Source organism: Maniola hyperantus, chromosome 1 (genome assembly GCF_902806685.2).
Source record: "Maniola hyperantus chromosome 1, iAphHyp1.2, whole genome shotgun sequence".
NCBI lineage: Eukaryota > Metazoa > Arthropoda > Insecta > Lepidoptera > Nymphalidae > Maniola > Maniola hyperantus.
The window spans coordinates 6,125,309-6,149,812 of NC_048536.1; the positions used below are offsets into that span (position 1 = coordinate 6,125,309).

Here is a 24,504-nt window from a genome sequence, read left to right on the forward strand (position 1 = left end):
TAAAGTGTGCTGCAGTTATAACAGGATATTCGTTTTATATTTCTATTTTCAGTTTTTTATGTTTTTGTTTTAATTGAGAGATATAGTGGATGTGCTCTTTAAACTTGCCTGCCTAATTTAGGCTTAGTAATAATTGTTAGTGTTTCTAAATACCTAGTATCCTTTTTATCTGATATGAGGCAGTGTAGTGTACCTAAGTGTAAAAGCACCCTACATTTACACGCCGTACTTTTTACCGACACAACTAGATGGAAAGCATGGTTGATTAACTGTACATATTTGCGTAAGTACTCCCTTAGGCAATTAAAAAATGTCAGGATTTGCGAATCCCATTCTTACCTCGGTATATCGTAAATAATAGATTGACAAAAGATTCAATTCCCACGCTGAATTTGCATATTACACAGTCTTCTAAAAACCCTGGTATAGTACATTTTAAAATTGACAAATTTCTAGAGATATCCCCTTTACAGACTGGTAAACCCCTCGATGTTAACATAGTCGATATCCCATCGACTTCACAAACAGACAAACAAAGTAGGAATGAGCAAGCTTCTGTTATTTCAAGTCCTATAGATTTAGTAAATCCCTTGCCAAATATCCCGATTCCTGACAAACAGAAGTCACCAGATTTAATTCAGCACTCTATTTTAGAGCCAACAACTTCTATTACTCATTACTCTCAACCACTGAGTCATAAATATATCATATATATGATGTCCCACATTTACTCAAATGTTTCCACAATAATTTTCAGAAGAAGGACTTGCTCATCGGTAGTCAGCGTGCTCACTGGGACTACATCGAGAAGCTGTTTGCTGTTGATGGTGTGGCAGGTGTTGGATGGTCTACCAAATTAACAGACAAGCATGTGAAACCAAATTGATATGACAAGTTGAAGGCAAGTAACTGAACATTTGTTTTGTAACAATAGCTTTGTGATAATGTCCTTGCCATGGAAAAAATCCAATAAAACTATGGTGCGCAGACCTTAGTTATTGGTACTAAAACTTCTTGTTTTCGTGGTGTCTATGTTATCACGTTTTTGAAAGCACTGTCTCTGAAACTATGGGTTGTAGACCTTGTTGTTGGTCAATTTTAAGTTTCAGCGTACAAAAATCTCATCACGTGATCACATAGACACCATAAAAACAAGAAGTACCAATAACCAGGGTCGGCGCCCAATAGTGACGAAGATAATTATGAGCATACTAGGTGATGCCAGCGACTGCGTGGATTTTCATTTTTCAAAATCCCGCGGGAACTCTTTGATTTTCCGGGATAAAAAGCAGCCTATATGTTAATTCAGGGTATAATCTATCTCCATTCCAAATTTCATCCAAATCCGTTCAGCTGTTTTTGTGTGATTGAGTAACAAACATCCAAACATCCACACTTTCACATCCATACTAATATTATAAATGTGAAAGTGTGTCTGTCTGTCTGTCTGCTAGCTTTTCACGGCTCAACCGTTCAACCGATTTGACGAAATTCGGTACAGAGATAGCTTGCATCCCGGGGAAGGACATAGGCTACTTTTTATCCCGGAAAATTGAAGAGTTTCCACAGGATTCTTAAACACCTAAATCCACGCGTACGAAGTCGCGGGCATCGGCTAGTTTATAATATTAACATTAGGATTAGGATAATTAGGTTTAGGATAGTATAATTATGAGCATAAAAGATAATTTTTTGAATAAAAATTTGAATCCTAATGAATTTCCAAACTACTCATTTAAATTCTTTAATTATATTTTAAACCCAATGTCTACTTTAAATCTAAATTGCATTATCAAATTTAGTTTATTAACATAATTATCTATAAAAAAATAACCATGCATTACAGGTGAAACTTGCTGCGCAAGTCTTCAGCAGAGATGTGGCCCACAGCTTAAGAATACAGATGAACACTTATCGTCAATTACAACTGGAACATGGTTATTGTCTATTCTAAATAAAGTTTTTATATTTTGATAAATTTGATTGATTTTTTTTTGAAAAACTAAATTTCTTAATAAATTATTAGTAGGATTACCGATAAATACTGAAAATCGGTAATTAATAGCAAAACCGTTAAAATCTGTAAAAAGGACATCACTAAAAAGTTACGGTTTTCCTGCTGTCACGCCATCCCTAATTTACGACAATCCGGGCATATAATTGCTATATATTATATAAAGTTAGAAAGAGATGGTCCTGTGGATTCTCATAGTAAAAACCAATAAAATGTGAGACAGACGATCACTACAACAATGACAATTTGTTATATAAATTCCTTGCCTCCCACTTCCCCTTACTACTGAAACAAACATCGTCTATGGAGTTGGTGGTCTGTATCCTATATGTTATTGGTCTGTGATGCAACGGGTGGGGTTTGAACCGGTAACCTTTTGGATTTTCTGTCCGCTCCTCTAACCGTTGAGCTATTGAGGCTATAAACACTACAATATCGTCAGACAACCCTTCATTATTGGCCCACTACTGAGTACGGGTCTCCTCTCTCTCATAATGAGAAGGGTCAAGTCCATTACAGTCCGCCACGCTAGCCTAATGTTTTAAGTATAGGCTATAGCGCATAACGGAGTAGGCTCCTGCGGTTGTGCAGTACTGTTGCAGGTTTCCTCGCCATGTTTTCCCTCACCGTTAAAGCAAAACGCACAAACCTCCGAAAGTTAGAGGTGCTAGCTGGTGCAGTGCCCAGGATCAATCCCCCGACCTCCGGAATAGAAGATCGAAGTCATCGCTTGTACAACTATTACTTAGACATAAGTAGGTATGACAGCCCTTATTAGATCAAATTACTGAAGCCTAGAAGGTACAGTACGATTCAAACTTAAATGCGTCTGCGTGAAGTTGCGACACGTGCGCTGTTACCCTCCCCGCTACCCCGGACACCCAAAATGTGTGTGGTGCGCAAACTTCAGGGGCGCATTTAAGTTTGAATCGTACTGTACCTAGGATAAAAAACAACGAAATAAAAAACTCAGTTCATTCTTATAAATGTATTAAAACAGCAAATTCAGATTACAATATTCAGATTAAGATACAAAATCCTCGATTTATATTAATTTGTGCAGACATCGTAACCCCAACTACTTTGAGTATAAATCATGTCATAAATACCATATAGGTAAATACTTATTTTATCATACATATTTTATGGCATTACGTATTGTAATCATAATTAATAATTATTTAGCATAAATTATGAAAAAAAAACATGTTTTTATTCAAAATATAACATTTCACCAGTTATCAGTTATAGAGCAATAATATTGTGGGCTAAGAGCCAGCGCGTGCTAGACCTTCGTTATTTAATAAAAGCTGAAATTTCTTAAATTCTTTCGTTATCTCCGTATGAAGCCTCATACGCATTTTTATTTGTTATTTTTGGTATTTTTTTTTGCTTATTGTAAAGCCTACAATTTAGGCCATTTGACACGATTGTATTTTATGCTTGTGAAAATAGGACATGCTCTTTAAAGTAACATTCAGTTATAGTGCCAGAAAAATATAATACGTAATAAATACGTACGGTAATACGCAAATTAACCGATAACCGGCTTTTATTTTTAGTTACTGTCTAGTGTCTAGTGTTCGACACTAAGAGAATAATTTAAGTACTGAATCAAGAAATTGAAGCTTATATTATAAAATTATGTTGAGTTTAATGTGCTTTGATAATCAAACCGAGTTTATAATAATTATATAATATTCTTTTCCGTTACCTCACTAAATTAGATCGTCCGCGATTCTACGAAAAATTGTACATGAAATTATGGCAAAATAAGTATAATTTATTGCGACATCATATAATACAAAATATACAATAATAAATGGAATGAAGAAGAGTATTCAATAGAGTTTACCTGACTACGAAGACAAATGTGGATGAAAATGTTTTACTTGAGTCCAATTATATTGAGGTATGTAGTTATTCAAATTCTTGAAAGGCCGGCAACCCAATGGCGGTTCCTCTGGTGCTGCAAATGTTCATGGGTGGCGGTAATCACTTAACATCAGGTGACCCGCCTGCGCGTTAATTTTATTTAAAAAATAAAAGGTAGCATTGTTTTGCAGTTATTGTTAACCTTATTTATAACCCTCCAGGCCAATATATAAAACGACAATTGCGATGATCACAATGCAATGTTGACCATGTTCAGTGCTGGGGAGGCGCAATATGAAGACACTAAAAATCCATTTTTTTTTAATTAGATGAAAACTAATAACAGAAAAAAAAGTCGCAGTCAGATATTTGTTTCTTAAAAATTAAAATATGAACTTGTTTAACGAAATTGTGTTACTATTATACATCATTTTTACACAAAGTATACTTATAATCAACGTGACGAAAACGAATAGTCACTATCAACAAAATAAATAAAACTGATACGTATAAACTTTAAACTTATAAAAATAATATTTAATTTGAACATCAACTTGTACTAAGTAAGAATGTTTTATTTTAAATTACTAATTACTTCATTTTATATTAAAAACAGAGTAGGTGATATTTATATTTTTTATTTTCGGAAATAATATTATCATACAAGGTGATATTTTATTAGTGAGGAACTATACATTTTATTTTGATATGGTGGGTGTTTATAGTTACTGCTTTAGGAACCTTAAAATTAAGATCAAAGTCATACACTTAAGAATACAAAATAAATTAAGTATGAATGAACATATTTTATTTTATATATGTATCGTGTCTAACTATTTGTGTATATTTCCCATTCTTTTACTATAAAAGAAAATATTAATATATTTTAAAAACTATTCACATCATGAGCATACTTTATAAGTTTTGGACATTGGTATTTGTATTGTCATTTGAAAAAAAGATTGTATATTATTGTCTTAAAAATGGTATTGCCAAACACAAGGTTTTATAATATTTTTCACTAAACCAAAATTGAACCATATCATATTGCGAAATGAGATTATGTATATTTATAAGGGAGCATACAATGTAAGGTTTAAGTTAGCGCAATATAGGACGCTAGCCTGATGATGTCAAGTTTGAAAATGTCTATTCTATAAAGGCAGGCAACAGCTATTAGCGTGTGGTGGTGATAAGTAATGGCTGTTATAATTTGGGTGTAGACAAAGGACCATGGACATATTTTGTATAAACCAACCAACAGATGAAACCTACCTCAAATGAAAAGATTATATTATGTGTAACTTCATAATATTATGGGAGCAAAGTTAAACTCAAGTGCCAATTTTGTGTCCAAACGCCATAGTAAACTCAATCCATTTATCTTCATATTTTCTTGCCGTTACTGTATTTGTATGTATATTGGATATGTCATAACGTCATAAAGCCTACAACACGCGGAAACTAATTAGCTCACTTATAGTTCGGCAATTTTGAGGAAACCGATATAACTGGGTAAGTAATAAGTTAAGAAATATAATTTCAGGTTAATTTACCGCATGAAAAAAACTAACCACCAAAATGAACCATAAATAACATTGATGCCCTCGAACTTAACTGAGCTGCCATGATATGACATCAAATACACCTTATATACCTTCAGTTCGGAGTGGTATCATAACTGTTGAAGATTAGCCCAAAATGCGCATGGTCTTTTGAGTACAATCTATTTTATGGATTGAATTTTTATAATAAGGAATTTCTCCTTTTATATGAAGTATACATTCTACGTAAGGATATAAAATGCAGTATTCGCCGGGGAACTCATATTAAAGCGAAGACTACTGTATATGAACAGAGTCATGAGAAAGTTTGAAATACAATTTGGCGACATGTTGGGTGCTGGGCATTTTTCAATCGCCAAATATTGCGTAACTGAAGAATAAATTAAAAGTAAGTTTTCTTGCTGATTGAAAACCCAGCAATAAATTTATAGCCTCAATAGCTCAACCGGTATAGGAGTGGACTGAAAACCGAAAGGTCGACGGTTCAAATCCCGCCCGTTGCACTATTGTCGTACCTACTCCTAGCACAAGCCTGACGCTTAATTGGAGAGGAAAGGGGAATATTAGTCATTTAATATGGCTATTATTCTTTAAAAAAATGTGATTTTGAGTGAGTTAGTATTTGTGCGTATAATGTTTACGAGGATGAAAACGAGATATTGCAAACTCTTCTACATGTTAGCTTTTCTACAAGTTTGCTACCTTTTTATAGTTGTTTTTTTTTTCAATAAGGCAACTGCTAAAAGCAGGGTTCAACGTCGTAAGTGTTAATTCAGCTAAATTAAATCTAAGATTGCAAAGCCATTGTAAAAAGGATGGAAGGTTTAATTGACTTGTACCTAAGTACGAATAGTTAATACTATAATAATTATTTCCTTAATTAACCACACCATTGTTGTTTCCCGTTGTAAATGTTTACACAATTTCATTAATGAATAGTTTCACAGATTTTTTATAATTTGCAAATATTCCCATAATATATGTGAAATTACATCCAGTAACATGGTCATCTGTCAATGGTCACCCATTATGTTCATAAATCCTAACGTTCACTCGCTGAATCTAATCGGTTAAATACGATAATTCGATTAGTAAAGATTTACGTCCGAAATCAATAATCGATCTATCGGTAATCTGTGGATAAGTTATTTGTCAAAATTACCATACATTTTTTGCCAAATAAATAACAAGGTTGTTGAGTAACTTATCATTATTATTAAGATAGATTAGTTATTAATTTCGGCGATTGTCATTTACATGCCTCAGTGTGCTCAATTTATATCGTTGAGGCCATTTTTGTGGGGAAATCAATATTTTGTCAAATCTATTTTAGCGTTTAAACTATCGTGAGTGATTTCCATTATACATGTAGAAGAAACCGGCTTTACTCACGTACGTTCAACTGCACGCAGTCTCAACAACGACGCGTTCGCAAACTGAGTCCCTGTGAAAAAGGACCCCGGATGAGTTCGAAACTAGTCGGGCTAACGTCGACTAAATACATGAGTAAAGCCGGTTTCTCCTAAATGTATAATTGTCAAATCTAAATTATGGTATAAGATTAAGGATACGTGACGTATATTATAGTATATACTTAGTACCTAGATAGGCAATAAAATTGAAAAATTGATAGACATTTTATGCTATCTAATTGATAAAGTTCTCAAGAAGAGAAAACTATGACTAAACTCACTATCGAAGTATATTATAATATAGACAATAGTCATATTTATGAGATTCTTTAAATCAAAAGACAAGATTTTTGCTTCTGATTAAAATGGATCGTGTTGCTTAATGAAGAACAAATACAAATAAAAGGTATCTTTTTAAAAATCGGATAATTTGAAGTCCTGGGGCCTTGGTAGCAAAGTTTGACAGCTACAGTGTGACGATAGGGATCACCTCTGATTGTAAATAATATCTGTCCCGGCTGTACTCAACATCTATGATTGGTTGACACTGTGGCTAATTCTGTTGTAAACAAAGTATAAACTAGTCTTAACACAACTCAACTGATAGGTTTAAATCTAGTGCTATCCTTTTCCCCATTAAGCATTATGAAAGGGATAGCGATACATTTAGATCTCTCAATTTAGTTTAATTTAGAGATTGTGTACAACAGAATTAGCCACATTATCTCACTATTAGCTGAAATGTACTGCTATAGTGTAATTATAGTAATAATATTATCAGTGAACGACAAAGCATAGAAGCTGCGTTTCTGACAATTATGTTATTTGAAAATAAAGCCCACAAACTCACGTCTGTTAAACAAGAAACTTCAATCAATTAAATTAACGTGTTAACAGGCTCATCATGATTGTTTCGTACGCGATACTGACCGCTGCCATGATTGGCAGACGCAAAATGGTAGTTATAGTTACAATAGAATTGAAGTTGCGTGCGGTAGGGTACGTTTGCACCGCCCACTACGGTAGTCTTCGTTACGCCATAAATGGGCGTGAAGAATGCTTCTATGTTTTATCATTCGCTGAATTATACCATAAATTCCGCCAATGACAATTGAGAAAATTGCAATGTGATAATCAGAAGTTTGTTGCAAGCCCTGCGGACATAACACAATACAATGTTGGATTATTTTTTGTTGATTCACGACCGAATTTAGTCTATCTGTAATCTGTCGATAAGTTACTTAGAAGCGTTACTATTTGTCAAAAATTGTATGGTGTTTTTTGTCATAAATCAAGGTTGTTCAGAAATATCATCAGAATTCAGATAGATTGATTATATTAATTTGGGCCGTTAACTATAGGAATTAAGGTGTCGAAGGTTTTAAATATTTTAGGAAATTGAGACTAGAGAAGTATTAGGTTATAATTTGTTTTAGGCATTGCTGGATTCCATCTCGACGCCGGTGACGGTAGCGCTTAGGCTTCCATTGAGGAGGATGTCCTGTAGCGGCTGGCCCAGTACACTCGACAGCGAGTCGCTGAGCTTGTAGTAGTTGGCTTCGAGGGCTTCTTGGTACGTTACTTGGTCCGAACTGATCAGTTTTGCGTTGAGTTGCAGAGCCGCGTGGCACACTGTCAGGAATTCCCTGTGAAACAACAATACAAACTTACTTCAAGATAAACGAACGAAACGATGTCGGGAGGCAGTACCTGCTCGGGTGACGAAATAATTTTTTTATGCATATCAAAAACTAATTTCGGAATTTCCTTCAAGTGTACGTAAACAGTTATTTACAACTAGCTGACGCCCGCAACTTCGTCCACGTGGATTTAGGTTTTTAAAAATCCCGTGGGAACTCTTTGATTTTCCGGGATAAAAAGTAGCCTGTCTATGTCACTCTCCAAGCCTTCAACTATATTTATGTAAAAAATCTGGTCAATCCGTTGCACCGTTGCGGCGTGACTGAAGGACAAACCAATAAACCAACAAATAAACACACTTTCGCATTTATGATGTTAGTGATTTATATTTAAAATAGTAGGCGGATTAAAAAAAAACTTTATTAGGTATTACCCGTAAGTTTAAAAGGAATTCGAATGTATTATCAGGAACGATAATACCACATGCAGTCATGTCGGGTCACATTTTAAGATTAAGATTTTAAGATTAAGACCCAATTTCACCCAATCCCTTTACGCTATCCCTTTTTGGCAGATGACATACGCGATTTTCAAAAAGGAGAGATACAAAGAATGTTAACTAAACCATGATTAATTTGCTTGGTGAAATTAGGCATAAATGCGTTAATTTGTTGATGGATTGTTGACACTCATCAACGCATTGGTTATTTTAAATAACGTCTGATATTTTGTTTTATTTTACTCCTATGCATAAACAAAACAATACAACTATTAAAATAAATCATAAATTACTAAGCGGTCTTATCTGCAAAGAACGAGTTTTTACAAACGTAAGAATAAGATAAATAAAATTAACGTGGTGTTAATGACATGATTTGATGTAATAAAATCGAGTTCACAACGGCCGAAATCCATACTAATATTGTAAAATACTAAAGTGTGTAACTTTTCAACAACGGTAATTAATTATAGTTCTAACCATTCTGTAAATGACAAAACCTGGCCGACTGACAAGAAACTTCGAACAAATAATGGCAAAATATTGTGACATTTAAATCTGGACATTAAAACTTCCAAAAGCTTTTTCCTTATCTTTTTATGAGATGACCGTGTCGATTATTTATTATAAACAAATATTGTGTTTATATAGTTGCACGTGACATCCCCAAAGTGGAAAATATCACTTTATATCCACGCAATCACTACCCATATTATAAATGCGAAAGAGTGTTTGTTTGTTGGACTATTGTCCTTCAATCACGTCGCAATGGAGCAACGGATCGACGTGATTTTTTGCATGGGTATAATTTAAGACCAGAGTGACATAGGTTACTTTTTATCCCGGAAAATCAAAATAGCTCCCACGGGATTTATAAAAACCTAAATCCACGCTTACGAAGTCCCGGGCATCCCGGTATAAACCTGGACAGTAAGATACACAGTTAGGATACAACAAACATGAGCGACAGGAGCGCAGCGAGCGCGCAATTTTTGACACTAAAGATCTTATTACATTTTAGTTATGACTGACGACGCGTTGTATAGGATGAACGACTTTACCGTCAGCTTAACACGTGTTAGTTTTTGTTATAACCATGTCATAAGGTTCTTAATCGTAAGGTTTGTATTTGCATGGTTTATATTAAAATGATTATTAAAATTTATGAATAAATACTCTAATAGATCATCATCATCATCAACCCATTGCCGGCTCACTACTGAGAATGGGATCTCTTCTAGATTCTAAGAGGAGACCATTCTCATTCTAAGGCTTATAATGAGAAGGGTTTAACCATAGTCCATCACGTTGGGCAAGCTTCACATCTTATGGATATTAGTATATCAAGGACAAAAAGCTTGTTTCTCAATAAGTTCTCAAAAGAAAGTATGAGTTCAAAGTTTAGGAACCTATTTACATCAAATCACGTTTCTGTATACGTAAATGGCCGTGACCTTTAGTATTCATTTAATTCAATCGGTCTTTTATAAGAAACATATGATTCAATTTACAGCCCACATTTTGTATAATGCAGCAGTGTTCGTCTATTTGTGTAAGACAATTTGTATAACAAAACAATCAAATGACTGCTAAAAGCGAAATTCAAAGATGACCTACAGAAAACGCATCCTAATTACCTACTGCTTACATACTTAAACAATTCACATTTTTTGATGCAAATTATTTTGGCCCGACTGTCCAGTTCAGTATAATCCGTATTGAACCGATCCCGTCCAATCAATACCACCAATAGTACAAGAGTACGGTCCGCTCCGCTCATGTCCGATCCGATTCAGTTTAGTCAGTTAGTCAATCAACACTACAAAGGCCAATAAAATAAAATAAATACTATCTCTTGTGAGTCTCAGAGAAATTAACGGCACTGTGACTTTTTCTTTATTTTACCCCCTCCGGGCGCCACAACCCAAAAACGTCTATAAAAATTTCGCTTCACAAACCAAAATATCTGATTGTCAAATAAAAATGGTACCCGAGCAAAGCCGGACAGTTCGCTAGTAAGCTTATAAGCGCGTGTGAAAGTTATCCAAAACTAATAGATACAAAAGAAACCTACTTGAAGATTGCTTTTAACTTGTCGACCATATCATCGGGATACATGAGGGCCAACGCGGGGTCTAGGAAAGCGTTGGCGTACGCCAGGGGACCGGCGTTCACTTGCACGCATATACTGCCCTGGAGCCTGAAAACACAAACGCCAATTTATTCAATTCTTTTGTTTCAAATATTCAAAATAGTTGGTATCGATTTTTTTTCAGCCAACTCTTTTCAACGAGTTTGTTTTTGTAACAAATAATATATAAAAAAATCGAACTTGCCAGCTTCGGCCTTCGGGCAGGTACGAATAGCATATAGGTACTTATTTATGGACTACGTTAGAGAAAGCTTTCTTTATTCAATCACTAGCTGATTTAGGTTTTTTAAATCCCGTGGGAACTCTTTGATTTCCCGGGATAAAAAGTAGCCTATGTCACTCTCCAGGTCTTTAACTATACCCATGCAAAAATCATGTCAATCCGTTGCTCTGTTACGACGTGATTGAAGGACAAACCAACAAACAAACACACTTTCTCATTTATAATATGGGTAGTTATTTTTGATGTATGCCTTTTTAGGGTTCCGTACCTCAAAAGGAAAAACGGAACCCTTATAGGATCACTTTGTTGTCTGTCTGTCAAGAAACCTACAGGGTACTTCCCGTTGACCTAGAATCATGAAATTTGGCAGGTAGGTAGATCTTATAGCTGACATTTGGGGAAAAATCTGAAAACCGTGAATTTAGGGTTAGATCACACAAAAAAAATTAAATTGTGGTCAATTTTCAACTTTCGAAGTGAGTGACTATATCAAGTGGGGTCATATGAAAGGTCTTCACCTGTACATTCTAAAACAGATTTTTATTTATTTTTATGCATCATAGTTTTTGAATTATCGAGCAAAATGTCGAAAAAATACGACTGTAGTACGGAACCCTCATTGCGCGAGCCTGACTCGCACTTGGCCGGTTTTTTAAACATTAACAAGACCCTGACCCTAAGTGATGATGCAGTCTAAGAGGGAAGCGGGCTAACTGGGAAGAGATATGCCAGTTACATTAATCCCATAACCCTTGATCGGTTTCTACGGAACGCTAAATCGCATGGCGGCACGGTTTTGCCTTTGCGCTTTGGTAGAGTGGTACCTAGCCACAGCCGAAGCCTCCCACCAGACCAGACCAGACCAGATCTCTGTCTAGATGTCTCCATCAACATCCTGTAAATATGTTTTTAGGTTGTGTTAATACCTAAGTTGCAGTTTCTTAATATCAGGCGCCTTGGCGTTGACAATCTCCACTAGTTCAGCCACCTGGCTCTCCATCTCCGACATAGCGACCTCTATCGGACTCTTTTCCTCCACCTGAGTTTCGATCACCGGCACTCTTCGTTTTACGTAAGGGAACCAGTTCTCCGCTGGAATAAAATATAGAATTAACAATGACATTACACCTTAGACATGTTACGTTTATATTACAAGGCTGTAAAAAATTCGTGCTCGGTACAAGTAAAAAGACACAAAAACGCTCGAGATTAGAAGAGTTAGCGATCTACAAATGCGAACCAAGTGTCTTAGTTTTAAGTCTCCACTTTGGTCTTTCAATAATCTGATTGGTTGAAAACACACATCTCCGCTTCGTGAAAACACATCTTAATTCCTAATCTTCCTGCGTCGCTCCCTCAATTTTGAGGATCGTGGCTCCCCTTAGATACAATCTTTGCTACGATGTTTTCCATTTCCCTCTGTTTCTTGCCGTGTGGATATCATCGCAAATAGGTGTGTCGACCGCTTCTTTTATTTGGTCTGACCAACGTCTCGGGCGGCTACGTACGCGGGGTCTCTTTCCTTCGATCTTCCCAGTGACTATGAGAGTTTTTCAATATTGCTGGCGACCTGATTCCTAATATGTAATTGGAAAAACGTCTACCTGTAAGGTGTGTCAGGCGTAACCTCTGGTGGTGCACGGGGCCGCGCGCTGCTCCGTCTCTAGTGAAGGGGGTCTCGAAGACGAAGCGGCGGACATTGTGAGCTCTCTCGAATGAGCCTTCGGCCCCCGAGTGAGTGGCCGCCATTCCTTCCGGCGACGCGCGCACCCACGTTACTTGGATGTAGGCTAACTTGCTGTCTAGCTCTTCGCGTATCACCTACAAAGATAAATCTATAGTACACGACAGGTCGAGATGGCAATCGGGGAGGGAACACCCCGCACACCCGCACAGTCCCCGCGCTAACCCGGTGCGGGCGAGCGCAGGTGACGTACGGGTGTGCGGGGCGTCCGTCCCTCCACCTTATACCTCGATTGACATTTCGACCTGTCGCGTAATGGCTCAAGACATTATCTATTTAATAGGTACAATATCATAATATCGAACGACGCCAACTCGTTGTGGATGATCACGATTCAAGATGCTCAATCACATAGTACCGACCGAGGATAGAAACTGGTTAATTACAATAAAAATATAATATAACATACTCTTAGTATTCAAACTAGCCCTTCTACTGATAGGGTGCTAGGGTTCAGATTATTTATCGCACACCTTCACTTTTAAATCATTTTCGCAGAACAAGTTTTTAGGGTTCCGTATCTCCAGATAGAGAAAAACCTTATACATATAAGATCACTTCGTTGCCTGTCTGTCTGCCTGGCGTGTCTGTCAAGACCCGTCAAGATATTCAAATCCTATAGGATACTTCCCGTTGACCTATAATCATGAAACGCAGGTAGCAATGTTTTATAGTCCTACAAGTCAAACGAAAACCGTGAATTTGTGTTTACATCACAAAGGTACGGAGCCCTTCGCGTAGCGAGTCCGACTCACACTTGACCCGTTTTTTTTCTTGTAAAATACATTATTCATTCATGTGGGGATTTTGTCAACGCGTAATTAAAATGATTCTGAAACAGCCTTGCAGGTGTAATTAATACTTATTCATATTATAATTGGCACTCATCGACTTTGAGGTTAGAAACCTGTTTATTTTGTCCACTTACCGGCGCCGAATCCATAATCATCTTGACGTTGCCAGGACCAAACTTTTGCTCATAAAAATTTTGGAGTTTCTCCGATATCTCGCTGAGTGAAGTCAGTTTTGGTTCTTTATAAATGAACTCTATGCCCTCCTCATCTTCCCCGAAATGAGCTTTTCCGAAGAAGGCTACTCGATAAAATCTTCCAAGGAGCCGTTTTCCGGAATTTGTGACTTCTATGACTTTGGCGTAAGCTTTAGTGAGATGTTGATAGCACGTGAGGAGGGCCTGATAGTCCTTTCTTCGCTCATATATGGGAATCACAAGGCGGTAAAGCGGGCCCAGCAGTTCGTATCTTTCAGCCTTATCCACGTACTCGGTGCACAACACTAGTTGATCGAGGAGCGCTTGTTCGTTGTAATGCACATCGGTCATACCTATAACAAGTAAACCTCTTAACTATAACCAAGTAACCTATAAAAGTTAGGTACATTATTGTAACACATCACTGACCCCTAAGCTATTTAAAAAAAAATATTCATTATAGGCAAACGCTTGACCGCAATCACACTTGATGGAAAGTGATGATGAGGCCTAAGATGGGGCGCGTTTACCTAGAAGATGCCTATTCACTCTTGTTTTAGATACCCGGGTTGTAATTGCTCTTTTTTTACTGTAATCCATATCAACATTGAATAGCTCCTTTTTGAAGTAAGTATTTGCATTCTAAAGTGCCTAATAAAATATGTTGCATTGAACGAGCACCTAATAAATAATTTTGATATAAATTACATATTACCGTTTCATCGACCTTTGCAGAACATAATTTAAATAAAAAAATATTATAATGATAAACAACGTAAGAGCTTTTTAAAGTCAACAAAACTAATTTGCAATTAATCGTGCATAAAAGAAGCTTTTCGGTAAAACGCCATTTTATTTTAATAGATTAATTAATAACTAATATTTTCTAAACCAATTTTTTTTCTAATAAGGTCAAATTTCCCAACTACAGAGAAAAATGTTGTGTTCGAAAGCAATGTATTTATCAGGATACATTTAAGCGCACTCGCGATTGTCAAATATTTTAAAAATATTTAGTTTAAATATGCAATCGGCATACATAAGCGACCATATTATATAACTACGATAATACCTACTCGAGCGTTGGAGGTTATTCAACAGTCTAACCGGGAAGAACATTGTATGTTCAAAAGTACAGTTATCTATAGAAACATATTATCGCTACACAAAAAAAAACTAAATGTTTAGGGTATCTCTTAAACATGAAAATCGGGCGCCAAAAAAAATTTTGGTGGTTCGAGGTTTCTTAAACAGTTTATGGAAAAAAACTACTGTTTAAGAAATAAAGACCGTTAAAGTTTTTAGCAACTCGCATGCCAATCCTACCTTATGCGTGTTCTGACTTAACCTAAACGTTTGATGGTATACTGCTCTGTCCGAAGAGACGTAACAGGTCCCGGTCGAAACCGGCAATGAAATAAAAATTCTGAGGCAGAGGAAAAAATAGGTTTGCGGTCTAATAACGAGAATGTGTAGATATATAAATTAAATGCGAAAAACTACACAGCCAGTCTTAAAATTAAGTTGTGTTGAGATAGGCTGCTGTTGAAAGTAGGTTCTATTTGTGATTTTTGTAATGAAGAAGCTTAGGGTTTTCAATGTGTTGGCCATAGTGGCAGTGGTATGTGGTACGCAAGAACAGCGGAGTCCTCTTGTTGTGGATTCGACACAGCATATTGCAAGCTACGATTTATTGGAAGATACTTTAATCAATAATGAGCTAGTGGTATCTTTTGTGGTAAGTGATTAATATAATAATAATTTTAAAATGTGCTCAACATTAAATATTGTTATGTGTGCTGATGCAATAATACATTGTTAAGAGCCTCAATAGCTCTACGGTTAAAGGAACTGACTGAAATCCGAAAGGTCGGCGGTTCAAACCCCACCCGTTGCACTATTGTCATACCTTCTCTTAGCACAAGGTTTACGCTTAGTTGGAGGGGAAAGGGGAATATTAGTCATGATAAACATGGCTAATATTCTTTAAAAAAGTACGATTAATATGTATAATTATAGGTATTTATAGAACCAGCGTCGAGGAGAAACTGATTTATAAATGTAGTTTAATGTTTATTATTTACTAGCTGATGCCCGCGACTTCGTCCGCGTGGATTTACATTTTTTTAAATCCCGCGGGAACTCTTTGATTTTACGGGATATAAAGTAGCCTATGTGTTAATCCAGGGTATAATTTATCACCATTCCAAATTTCATCCAAATCCGTTTAGCCGTTTTGCGTGATTGAGTAACAAACATCCAAACATCCACACTTTCACATTTAGGTATAATATTAGTAGGATTAAGATTTAAGGTTTAATTATTATTATTTTATTTTATAGGCAGAATGGTATTAAAAAATCCTAATCCTAATAGGTATATAGTTAATTTATAAATGTGAAAGTTTGGATGTTTGCTACCATTGATGTTGGAATCCCCCTCTACTTGATGAAGCATGTGGGCGGGGTAGGCGAGCCGCGGATATGAGCAAACGCTCATATCAAAGTCTTTTGAGCACATTACTATGGGCCATTTTTGCCCAATTGTCACCGTGATTAGAGCTGCCGTACAAAACTCGAAAAAATGCAAAGTTTTACTGTAATTATAAGGCGTATGCGAAATAAAAATGTGAGTCCGGGTAAATAAAGGAATTTCTTTCGTCCATAAGATAAAAATCTACTAAAATATTTGTAGATCGAGGCATAATCTCGAAAAATTATATCGGTTGACAATGTTAAGAGCGTTCACACATCGGTACACAATTACCGATTTTTTAGGAATTATTCATGTGCGAAGTGCTACAGATATTAGGAGTAATAACCAATAAAAAGGTTGAAATATTTAAGAACAAGCCTCTCTTAAAGATCTATTGCAAATGAATTATTAATTTTATTGAAAAATAATAATCCTATCAAATCCTTATTCTTGTGGAAGACGTTTACTAATTATACGATTTTGAGTGCGACTTTAGTCCGACAGTGCGTCTTTAGTTAACATATAACCACGAAAAACACATTCTCTGGTTATTTCTAACAAAGACATTTATTTCTAACATACAAAAACTACAGTGATATCAAAACTCAGTCTTTCACACAGTAAATACTCAAAGCCCCGTTTGTTTTAGTGGTTTACTAAAACATCGGAAACACACGAGTATCTCGTAATGCCTACAATAAGAGAAGATATACATAGCAATGCTAAGAAAAATAAGGCCAAGCTATCCATACGAATACGTCCATACGAATAGTCTGACAGTGTCACTTACAAGAATATAAGAACTTTCTAGAAATTGTCTACTCCCTATTACCATATGGTAATAGGGAGTAGACAATTTCGTAGCTGTGCCAATTTCAAAAGTCTTCCAATCATAGCTAATGATGATCACGTATCGTGGACAAGCAGAGCAAACTCTTCGTGTGCGTAAAAGTGAAAACTCTAGGGCAACAAGATTATAAAGATAGCCAGACGTGAAAAACGGACTAGGATACCCTTAAAGCTCTTGAAAACTATCAGACAGACGGTTACGAAACAAAAAATGTTCGACACCTTGGGTACCTGGTGATTTGTGAAAAAAAACTTCACATCCATACAAAAATTATTTTTAATTTTCAAAAGGCTCCCTAGAACATTTTTGTATGAACTCTTTTTTGACACTTTGCATGTGCACAGAGCTTGAAGGTTTTCTTTCAGAAAAAAAATCCTAAAAGTCACAATTGTACTAAATTTATCGGAGTACCTTAATTACAAATTATACCTAGACCTATCTCAGTGCTAACAATGCTTTCAAATGTCAACCAGAAAATTCTGAACAACCAGCCAACCAGCTTCTTGAATAGACATAACATATTATCTGAGAATCAGTTTGGTTTCCGGAAGGGAAAGTCTACAGAAGATGCCATCAACCTTCTGACTGATCAAATTGTTAATCGTATAGAAGCTAAGAACATAGTAGTAGGCGTGATTATTGATCTCACCAAGGCTTTTAATACCGTCTCTGTTCCTATTCTTGTGGGCAGATTAGAAGCTATTGCTATAAGGGGATATACACTAAGTATCTTCAAGGATTATCGCTGCGGTCGGGAAAAAAAGATGGCCAGCAAACAAAACAAATTCATATAAAAATTTCCTTAATTTTCAAACAAACAAAGAACTTGCGAAGGGGTCCCACGCGTCAACGCTCTTAATTTTGGGCTTGCGTGTGTCGATAATTTTATCGATTGTGTATTTTTGTTAATAAAGACTAAACATCTTGTAGTACCTATTGTTATAAAAAAGTTTAAGTACTATAGCATAATTTATAGTAGGTAGTAATACAACAATAGTAGATCTATTTATATAATACGACTTCCTCCGGCCTGACTGACAGGCTGATCTATTAACTATCTAGTCTATCAATATACTTATATAAAGTCTATCAATCCGCACATGGCCAGCATGGTAGACTACGACCAAACCCTTCTCACTCTGAGAAGAGACCCGTGCTCTGCAGTGAGCCGGCGATGGATTGATCATGATGATGATGGACAACAATAGATTGCATATTTTATACTTTACCAAAACAAGACAGGTATATCATGGATTGACTAGGTATTCTACAGAATGACTGAATTATAGACATTTCCGGTACCATTATTGATTTTGAAATCGTAAGAACAGGACCTCGGCTGAAGCGAGAAGATTGGTAACTTAGGTAGGTACAGACTGATAATTAACATACCTACATATAAGTCGAGTTGAGAACCTTTTTTTCGAAAGTTCTAACTGAAATCGTCATGTATGTAAATAAATTTAAACAATGCCATACCATCTTTAACTGCCCTTTAAGATAGCCACTAATTATGACGTATTGATAATTATTGTCGATATCGACTTCCAATTGTTACACATCACTATTTGTCAGTGGCTTGTGTATTGCCAGTGACGTACAAAAATTTTCACAATAATTTAATTAATTATTTTTAAAGTGATTGCTTCGAGCGACATGTACTTTATATAGTGAAACATGTTTTTCAGATGTTTGCACAATAAGCACAATCATTATCAACGCTTGGAACATGATATTAAGAACTGAAAATATTTATTGTGCAAATTTTTATCATAGCTGGCAATACAATACTTCAATGGTACTTCAAAATCAACCCTACCGTTAAGAAGATACAGACGATTTTTGCTTGTAATTTTTTGACCAATAGTAGAGTCGCGATGGCTGTGTGCTGAATACGCGATTCTTTAAGATAGTGTGCGAGGTGGCTCGCGCGGTTTTCATACAAAAGTAACTTCATCAGCGTTCTATAGTATTTATTATTCTAGGTTTGCTACCGACATATTTACTTCACACGACATTGACAGAACCGATTAAGCTGGAATTTGGAATGGAGATACCTTATACATTGAATTGGCTACTTTTATTCCGGAAAATCAAACAGTTCCCGCGGGAGATTTAAAAACCTATATCATCATTGTGTTTTAATAAAATTTATAACCGGCTCAAAACATCTTCTTTGGGTTCGTAACCAGCTCTACAAATACCCAGTAAAATATAAAAGCTTGAACTTGACTGTTTCAATATAAATGTTTATTAGCTTTCTTAATAAAAATATATGTAATTTTATTTTCAGGTCTTTAGGCACGGAGATAGAACGCCAGATCCGTTGGAGTTGGCTTTATATCCCGCTTGGAAAATTGATGATAAGGTCTTTTACCCGTATGGGAAGAAAGCGTTAACCATTGTAAGTTGAAAGAATATTTGATAGTTATTAGATATAATAAAGATTTATAGGTACTTAATTTTTTCTTATTTTTTATTTTATAGAAAGGTAAACAACGTGAATTTGTTTTGGGGCAGTTGTTGAGACATCGATATAATGATACCATCAGTGAGTTGTATTTACCAGAGGAGTTATCTGTTCGTACCACTGATTTCGCGCGAACTAAGATGAGCGCTTTGGCAGTTTTGGCGGCCATGTATTTGCCGCATCCTGTACAGCAATGGCATCCAGATATAAATTGGCAACCTGTACCATACAGTACAATACCTCATAAGGATGACGATGTAAGTATAGTAGTTCGCGACAGGTCGATATGGCAATCGGGGGATATGAGGCGTGGGGACGCCCCGCACAGCTGCACGTCACCTGCGCTCACCCGCACAGGGTCAGCGCGGGGGCTGTGCGGGTGTGCAGGGCGTCCCCTCCCCGATTTTATACCAAAAGTCATTCTTTCTATACCTACTGGCGGATAAATAAAGCATGGTTTTTCTCATTCCCCTTTTCGAGTAATTTGAACGTCAGCCGCGCCATTCGTAGCTGTAGATTTTATTTCAGCTTGATTACTGGCGTAAGTAATTCATCACTGCTGGTTGAGTTGGAGGGTTTTCTTATGATTGTATATCATATAAAGAAAAGCAATAATTAAAACCCAAAAACAAGATTGCCCTAACACGTTGTTTTTTTATAACCAGTATCACTCGGGATGATGTAAGATGTAAGGATTCTAACGATACCCTATACCTACATCTAAATCTGTTCAGGCATTAAGAAGTTATGGTGGTATAAAGAAACTCACATACCCTGAAACATTACACTCCTTTTTTGGCCAGCTGTGCCACGAGCTAGGCTTTTTTTGCAGTTCGACGCTGACACCTAAGCAAGAACTAGAAATAGAGATTGATTGGAAATAAATGAATTTCTAAAATGCGACGCTCCCTCTCGTATATATAATAAGCACTATTATTAATTATTATTTATTTATTTATTTTGTCTTTTAGCTTGTCTACTTCGAAAATTGCGACCGACACAAACAGCTTTTAAAAAAAGTGTATGACATACCTGCGATACGCGAAATTATCGAATCATATGGAGACTTGTTCAAATTGTTAAGCGCGAAAACTGGAAGAAAAATAACAACGCCTGATGAAGTGTTCTTTTTGGATAACCTATTTCAAGCTACGGTATGCTACAAAAGTTTATACAACTGATTATCTGACTTATATCGGTAACATCGGTTCCCTTGCTACATAAATTGCAAGTCTTTGGACCTAGCACAGCGCGGCGGTTTGAACATCAGTACCCTTACTATAAATGCGAAAGTGTTTGTTTGTTGGTTTGTTAGTTTACTGGTTTGTTGGTTTGTCCTTCAATCACGTCGCAAGTCGCAACGGTGCAACAGATTGACGTGATTTTTGCATGGGTATAGATAAAGACCTGGAGAGTGACACAGGCTATTTTTTATGCCGGAAAATCAAAGAGTTCCCACGTGATTTTTAAAACCTACTTCCACGCGGACGAAGTCACGGGCATCAGCTAGTTATAAATAAAGTCTGTCTAACGAAAGTTATGAAAGGTGATAGTGAGAAATAGCGGGTTTTAAAACTTGAGCCGTGTATCTCTGTGTATAACTAGAAATAAACGTATTTGATACTTTATATTTTTGCATTTTTGCAATATCTTGATTGTACGCAGCATAATTGAATGAATGAATGAATACACTTTTACACATAAAGCCTAATTCTATGTTTGAACTCTGTTTTCTGCTATGAACGCTATGAACATTCACATGTAGAAGACATAGTACGATTCTAAGCTGGACTACATCAATAATATTTTTTTTAATAAAAATATTTTTATTAATGACGCGATTTCTATTCGCTGGACATATTACAATTTTGATTTTATATTTTTAACTATTATATATTGATAGACCGGTCTAATAAATATAGACCCTGCAGAATTTTATTGAGTGATAAACATAATATAAATACACAATTTCATCCCAATCGTTAGGATCATAATTATTATTATATATACAAGAATTGCTCATTGTAAAGTATAGGATAGATATACCTTAACAATTTTTACACCTACATAGGTCAATTTTTCAGGAAAATGTTGGTGTATCGACTCCGCAATGGGCTGTAGATGTTATGCCACAGATAAAAAATATGACTAAGATCGCCTATTACTGCCACTACTATAACAGCGAATTGATAAGATTAACATCAGGTATTTGATATAATATTTAATATGGTAAAATCAATCAATCAAAGGTGTGTGAAGTCTGCCAATCCACACTTGGCTAGCGTGGTCGATTATGGTTTTAAGTCTAAACCCTTCTCAATTCTGAAAGGAGGTCCATGTTGCATTGTAGCACAGCGATGCATGATGGGGTGAGATGATGATGATGATGATGATGATGATAATTATAATGATGAAGACGAAAATCAATCAAAGTACGAATTGACATATATTTCTGCTTTTTATAACACTCCCAGTATTGCATTCTAGTAATTAATTTACATATTTTAAGCACTGGATTGGAATGCTCTCTGTATTTAGTGTCAAAAAGTTGTTCTAATCTAACCCTAGATTGAATCGCCGTACTGTAATACTATTGAAATACTGTGAACCCACAAGAAAGGCAAAATTGTAGGTGCAAAATTATCAAGTATTTACTATATTTTATTTGTTGCTAATCCAATTTGTTTCTCTAGCAGCAACAACAAGCAGGGATTTATTTCTGCTTTTTTGATTATTTTCATATCATCCTTAGAATAGGTATAAGAAAATAAGTAGAGTATAAGAATAGATAATAAGAGAAAAGGTAAGTATAAGAAACTCCGCTTACTCACTGAATTCAATTTTACGAAGATAGATACGAGTATGTAGATAGACAAACTCTTTGTTGCACACTCTTTGTTTTTTGATGACCACACTGGCGCAGTGGTGAGCGTTGTGGTCTTAAGAGTGGGAGGTCCCAGGTTCGACTGCCGGCAGGGGCAATCTGGGAATTCATAATTTTTAAATTGTCTCTGGTGTGGTCTGGTAACTGGTCACGACTACGGCCATGGCTAGTTACCACCCTATTGGCAAAGTCGTGCCGCCAAGCGATTAAGTGTTCCTGTACGATGCCGTGTAGATCCAACCGGATTTTTTATTTTTATTTAAAAAAACAAAGATTTCCCACGGAATTTGTGAAAACTAAATCCACGCGAACGAAATCTGTTACGAGGAAAGTAAGTATTGATGATCTTTCAGGAGTGCTGATGTCAGATATAGTAAACAAAACAAAGGCTGCTATTGCTGGTAACACGGACGTAGCGAAGCTGTACCTGTACTCAGCACACGAGGACAACGTTGCAGCGCTGTTGGCCGCTCTTAGGGTGTTCGAACCGCATCAACCCATATACGGATCAGCCGCAATCTTGGAGTTAAGGAGAAATCGCGATACTGGGAAATATGGAGTCATGGTAAACATTATTCGTATTTCAATATTTTCCTCACATGACTATTCACACACTACTTTAGGTACTTTAATTCTCATTTGAATATTAAACCAATCAAACTCGATTTAATTTTGTAGACACGTTCTAAAACCTAATTATTATTATATATGTCTGTGGGGTGCCAGAATTACGTAAAAGAAATTATTTTTAAAGTTACATGGGCTTAAAGATTTGTATGTAAATTCTTGAGACCGTGTAACTTTTTTTTCAATAAAAATAGCGAGCAAACGAGCAGGCCGGTCACCTGATTTTAAGCGATTGCTGTAGCCCATGAACATTTGCAACACCAGAGGAACCGCCGATGCGTTGCCGGCCTTTCCGGAATTTGTTGGTCCGCCTCTTGAATAATCCCATGCTGTAATCTACTTGAAACTAAATATTTGAACGGAAACCTGGAAAACCTTCCGCTTGAACTATATAGGTACTATCTACTGCTTAATATTTAAGTTAATTGTTTCTCTCCAGGTGGTGTATGCGTCAGAAACTGGGGTCCCAGGTCAAGTTCTACCCATTGCGGATTGCGGCGGGGCGCCAATATGCGATTACGATAAATTCATTAAACTTACTCAAGATTTGTTACTAACACGCCAAGAATTCAAAAACCTATGTTCCACTCCTTTAACCTACTAGATAATAGCCGTATTAAAATCGCTAAAAATAATATTAAAATTAAGCACAACTTGTTTTCTTGTTCTTTTTAAAATACTCACCCTGACCTTTGTAAATAAGGTAAGAAAAAAGTCACTTATTATAGCATTTTGCCCTTGCAGGCATATTCTTTTCAGTAATAGGTAGGTGTTTTAATGTAATTATGAGGTACTATGTACTGAGGTAACAGTGAAAACCCTAAGAAATTAGAAAGTAGGCTTCTGCAGTTTTTTGGGATTGCCCAAGACAACAAACTTGTACCAATTTTCAGGGTTCCGTATCCGCAGGATACCAACGGGACCCTATTACTAACGGCGATTACGCACTGCACTTCCGTCATCCGAGTTCTGACCGTCATCCGTGAGAATACCAGCGATTATCTACGATATATGTATATCATAAGCTCCCATACAAAACAACAAAAAGGAACATATTTTCTCGGACTTGGATCGGATGAGTGCGT

General features: G+C 36.2%; 2 protein-coding genes across 3 annotated transcripts in view; one reads left to right on the top strand and one right to left on the bottom strand.

Moving 5' to 3' along the window:
• Window positions 1-2,987: 2,987 nt before the first annotated feature.
• Window positions 2,988-24,504, bottom strand: part of Ziz (dedicator of cytokinesis protein Ziz) — a 63,198-nt gene continuing 41,681 nt past the window's right edge. For both annotated transcript variants that reach the window (XM_034972738.2, XM_069503811.1), the window contains 5 exons: window positions 14,054-14,466; window positions 12,986-13,202; window positions 12,308-12,473; window positions 11,081-11,206; window positions 2,988-8,512 (listed from right to left, as the gene is read on the bottom strand). In XM_034972738.2, coding sequence (XP_034828629.1) covers window positions 8,299-8,512; window positions 11,081-11,206; window positions 12,308-12,473; window positions 12,986-13,202; window positions 14,054-14,466 — 1,136 coding nt within the window. In that variant the 3' untranslated portion in view covers window positions 2,988-8,298. The remainder of the gene's footprint in view (window positions 8,513-11,080; window positions 11,207-12,307; window positions 12,474-12,985; window positions 13,203-14,053; window positions 14,467-24,504) is intronic.
• On the top strand, window positions 15,609-24,040 carry LOC138403882 (venom acid phosphatase Acph-1-like). The gene is made up of 7 exons (XM_069506019.1): window positions 15,609-15,851; window positions 19,732-19,842; window positions 19,926-20,165; window positions 20,880-21,062; window positions 21,993-22,113; window positions 23,146-23,357; window positions 23,859-24,040. The coding sequence occupies exons 1-7, from the start codon at window positions 15,690-15,692 to the stop codon at window positions 24,021-24,023; spliced, it is 1,194 nt and encodes a 397-aa protein (XP_069362120.1). The 5' UTR covers window positions 15,609-15,689; the 3' UTR covers window positions 24,024-24,040.

Coding starts and splice junctions, on each gene's coding strand:
- LOC138403882 (XM_069506019.1), top strand. CDS start 15,690: ATGAAGAAGCTTAGGGTTTTCAATGTGTTGGCCATAGTGGCAGTGGTA. Junction 21,063..21,992: donor ATAACCTATTTCAAGCTACG/GTATGCTACAAA, acceptor TCAATTTTTCAG/GAAAATGTTGGTGTATCGAC. Junction 23,358..23,858: donor CTGGGAAATATGGAGTCATG/GTAAACATTATT, acceptor GTTTCTCTCCAG/GTGGTGTATGCGTCAGAAAC.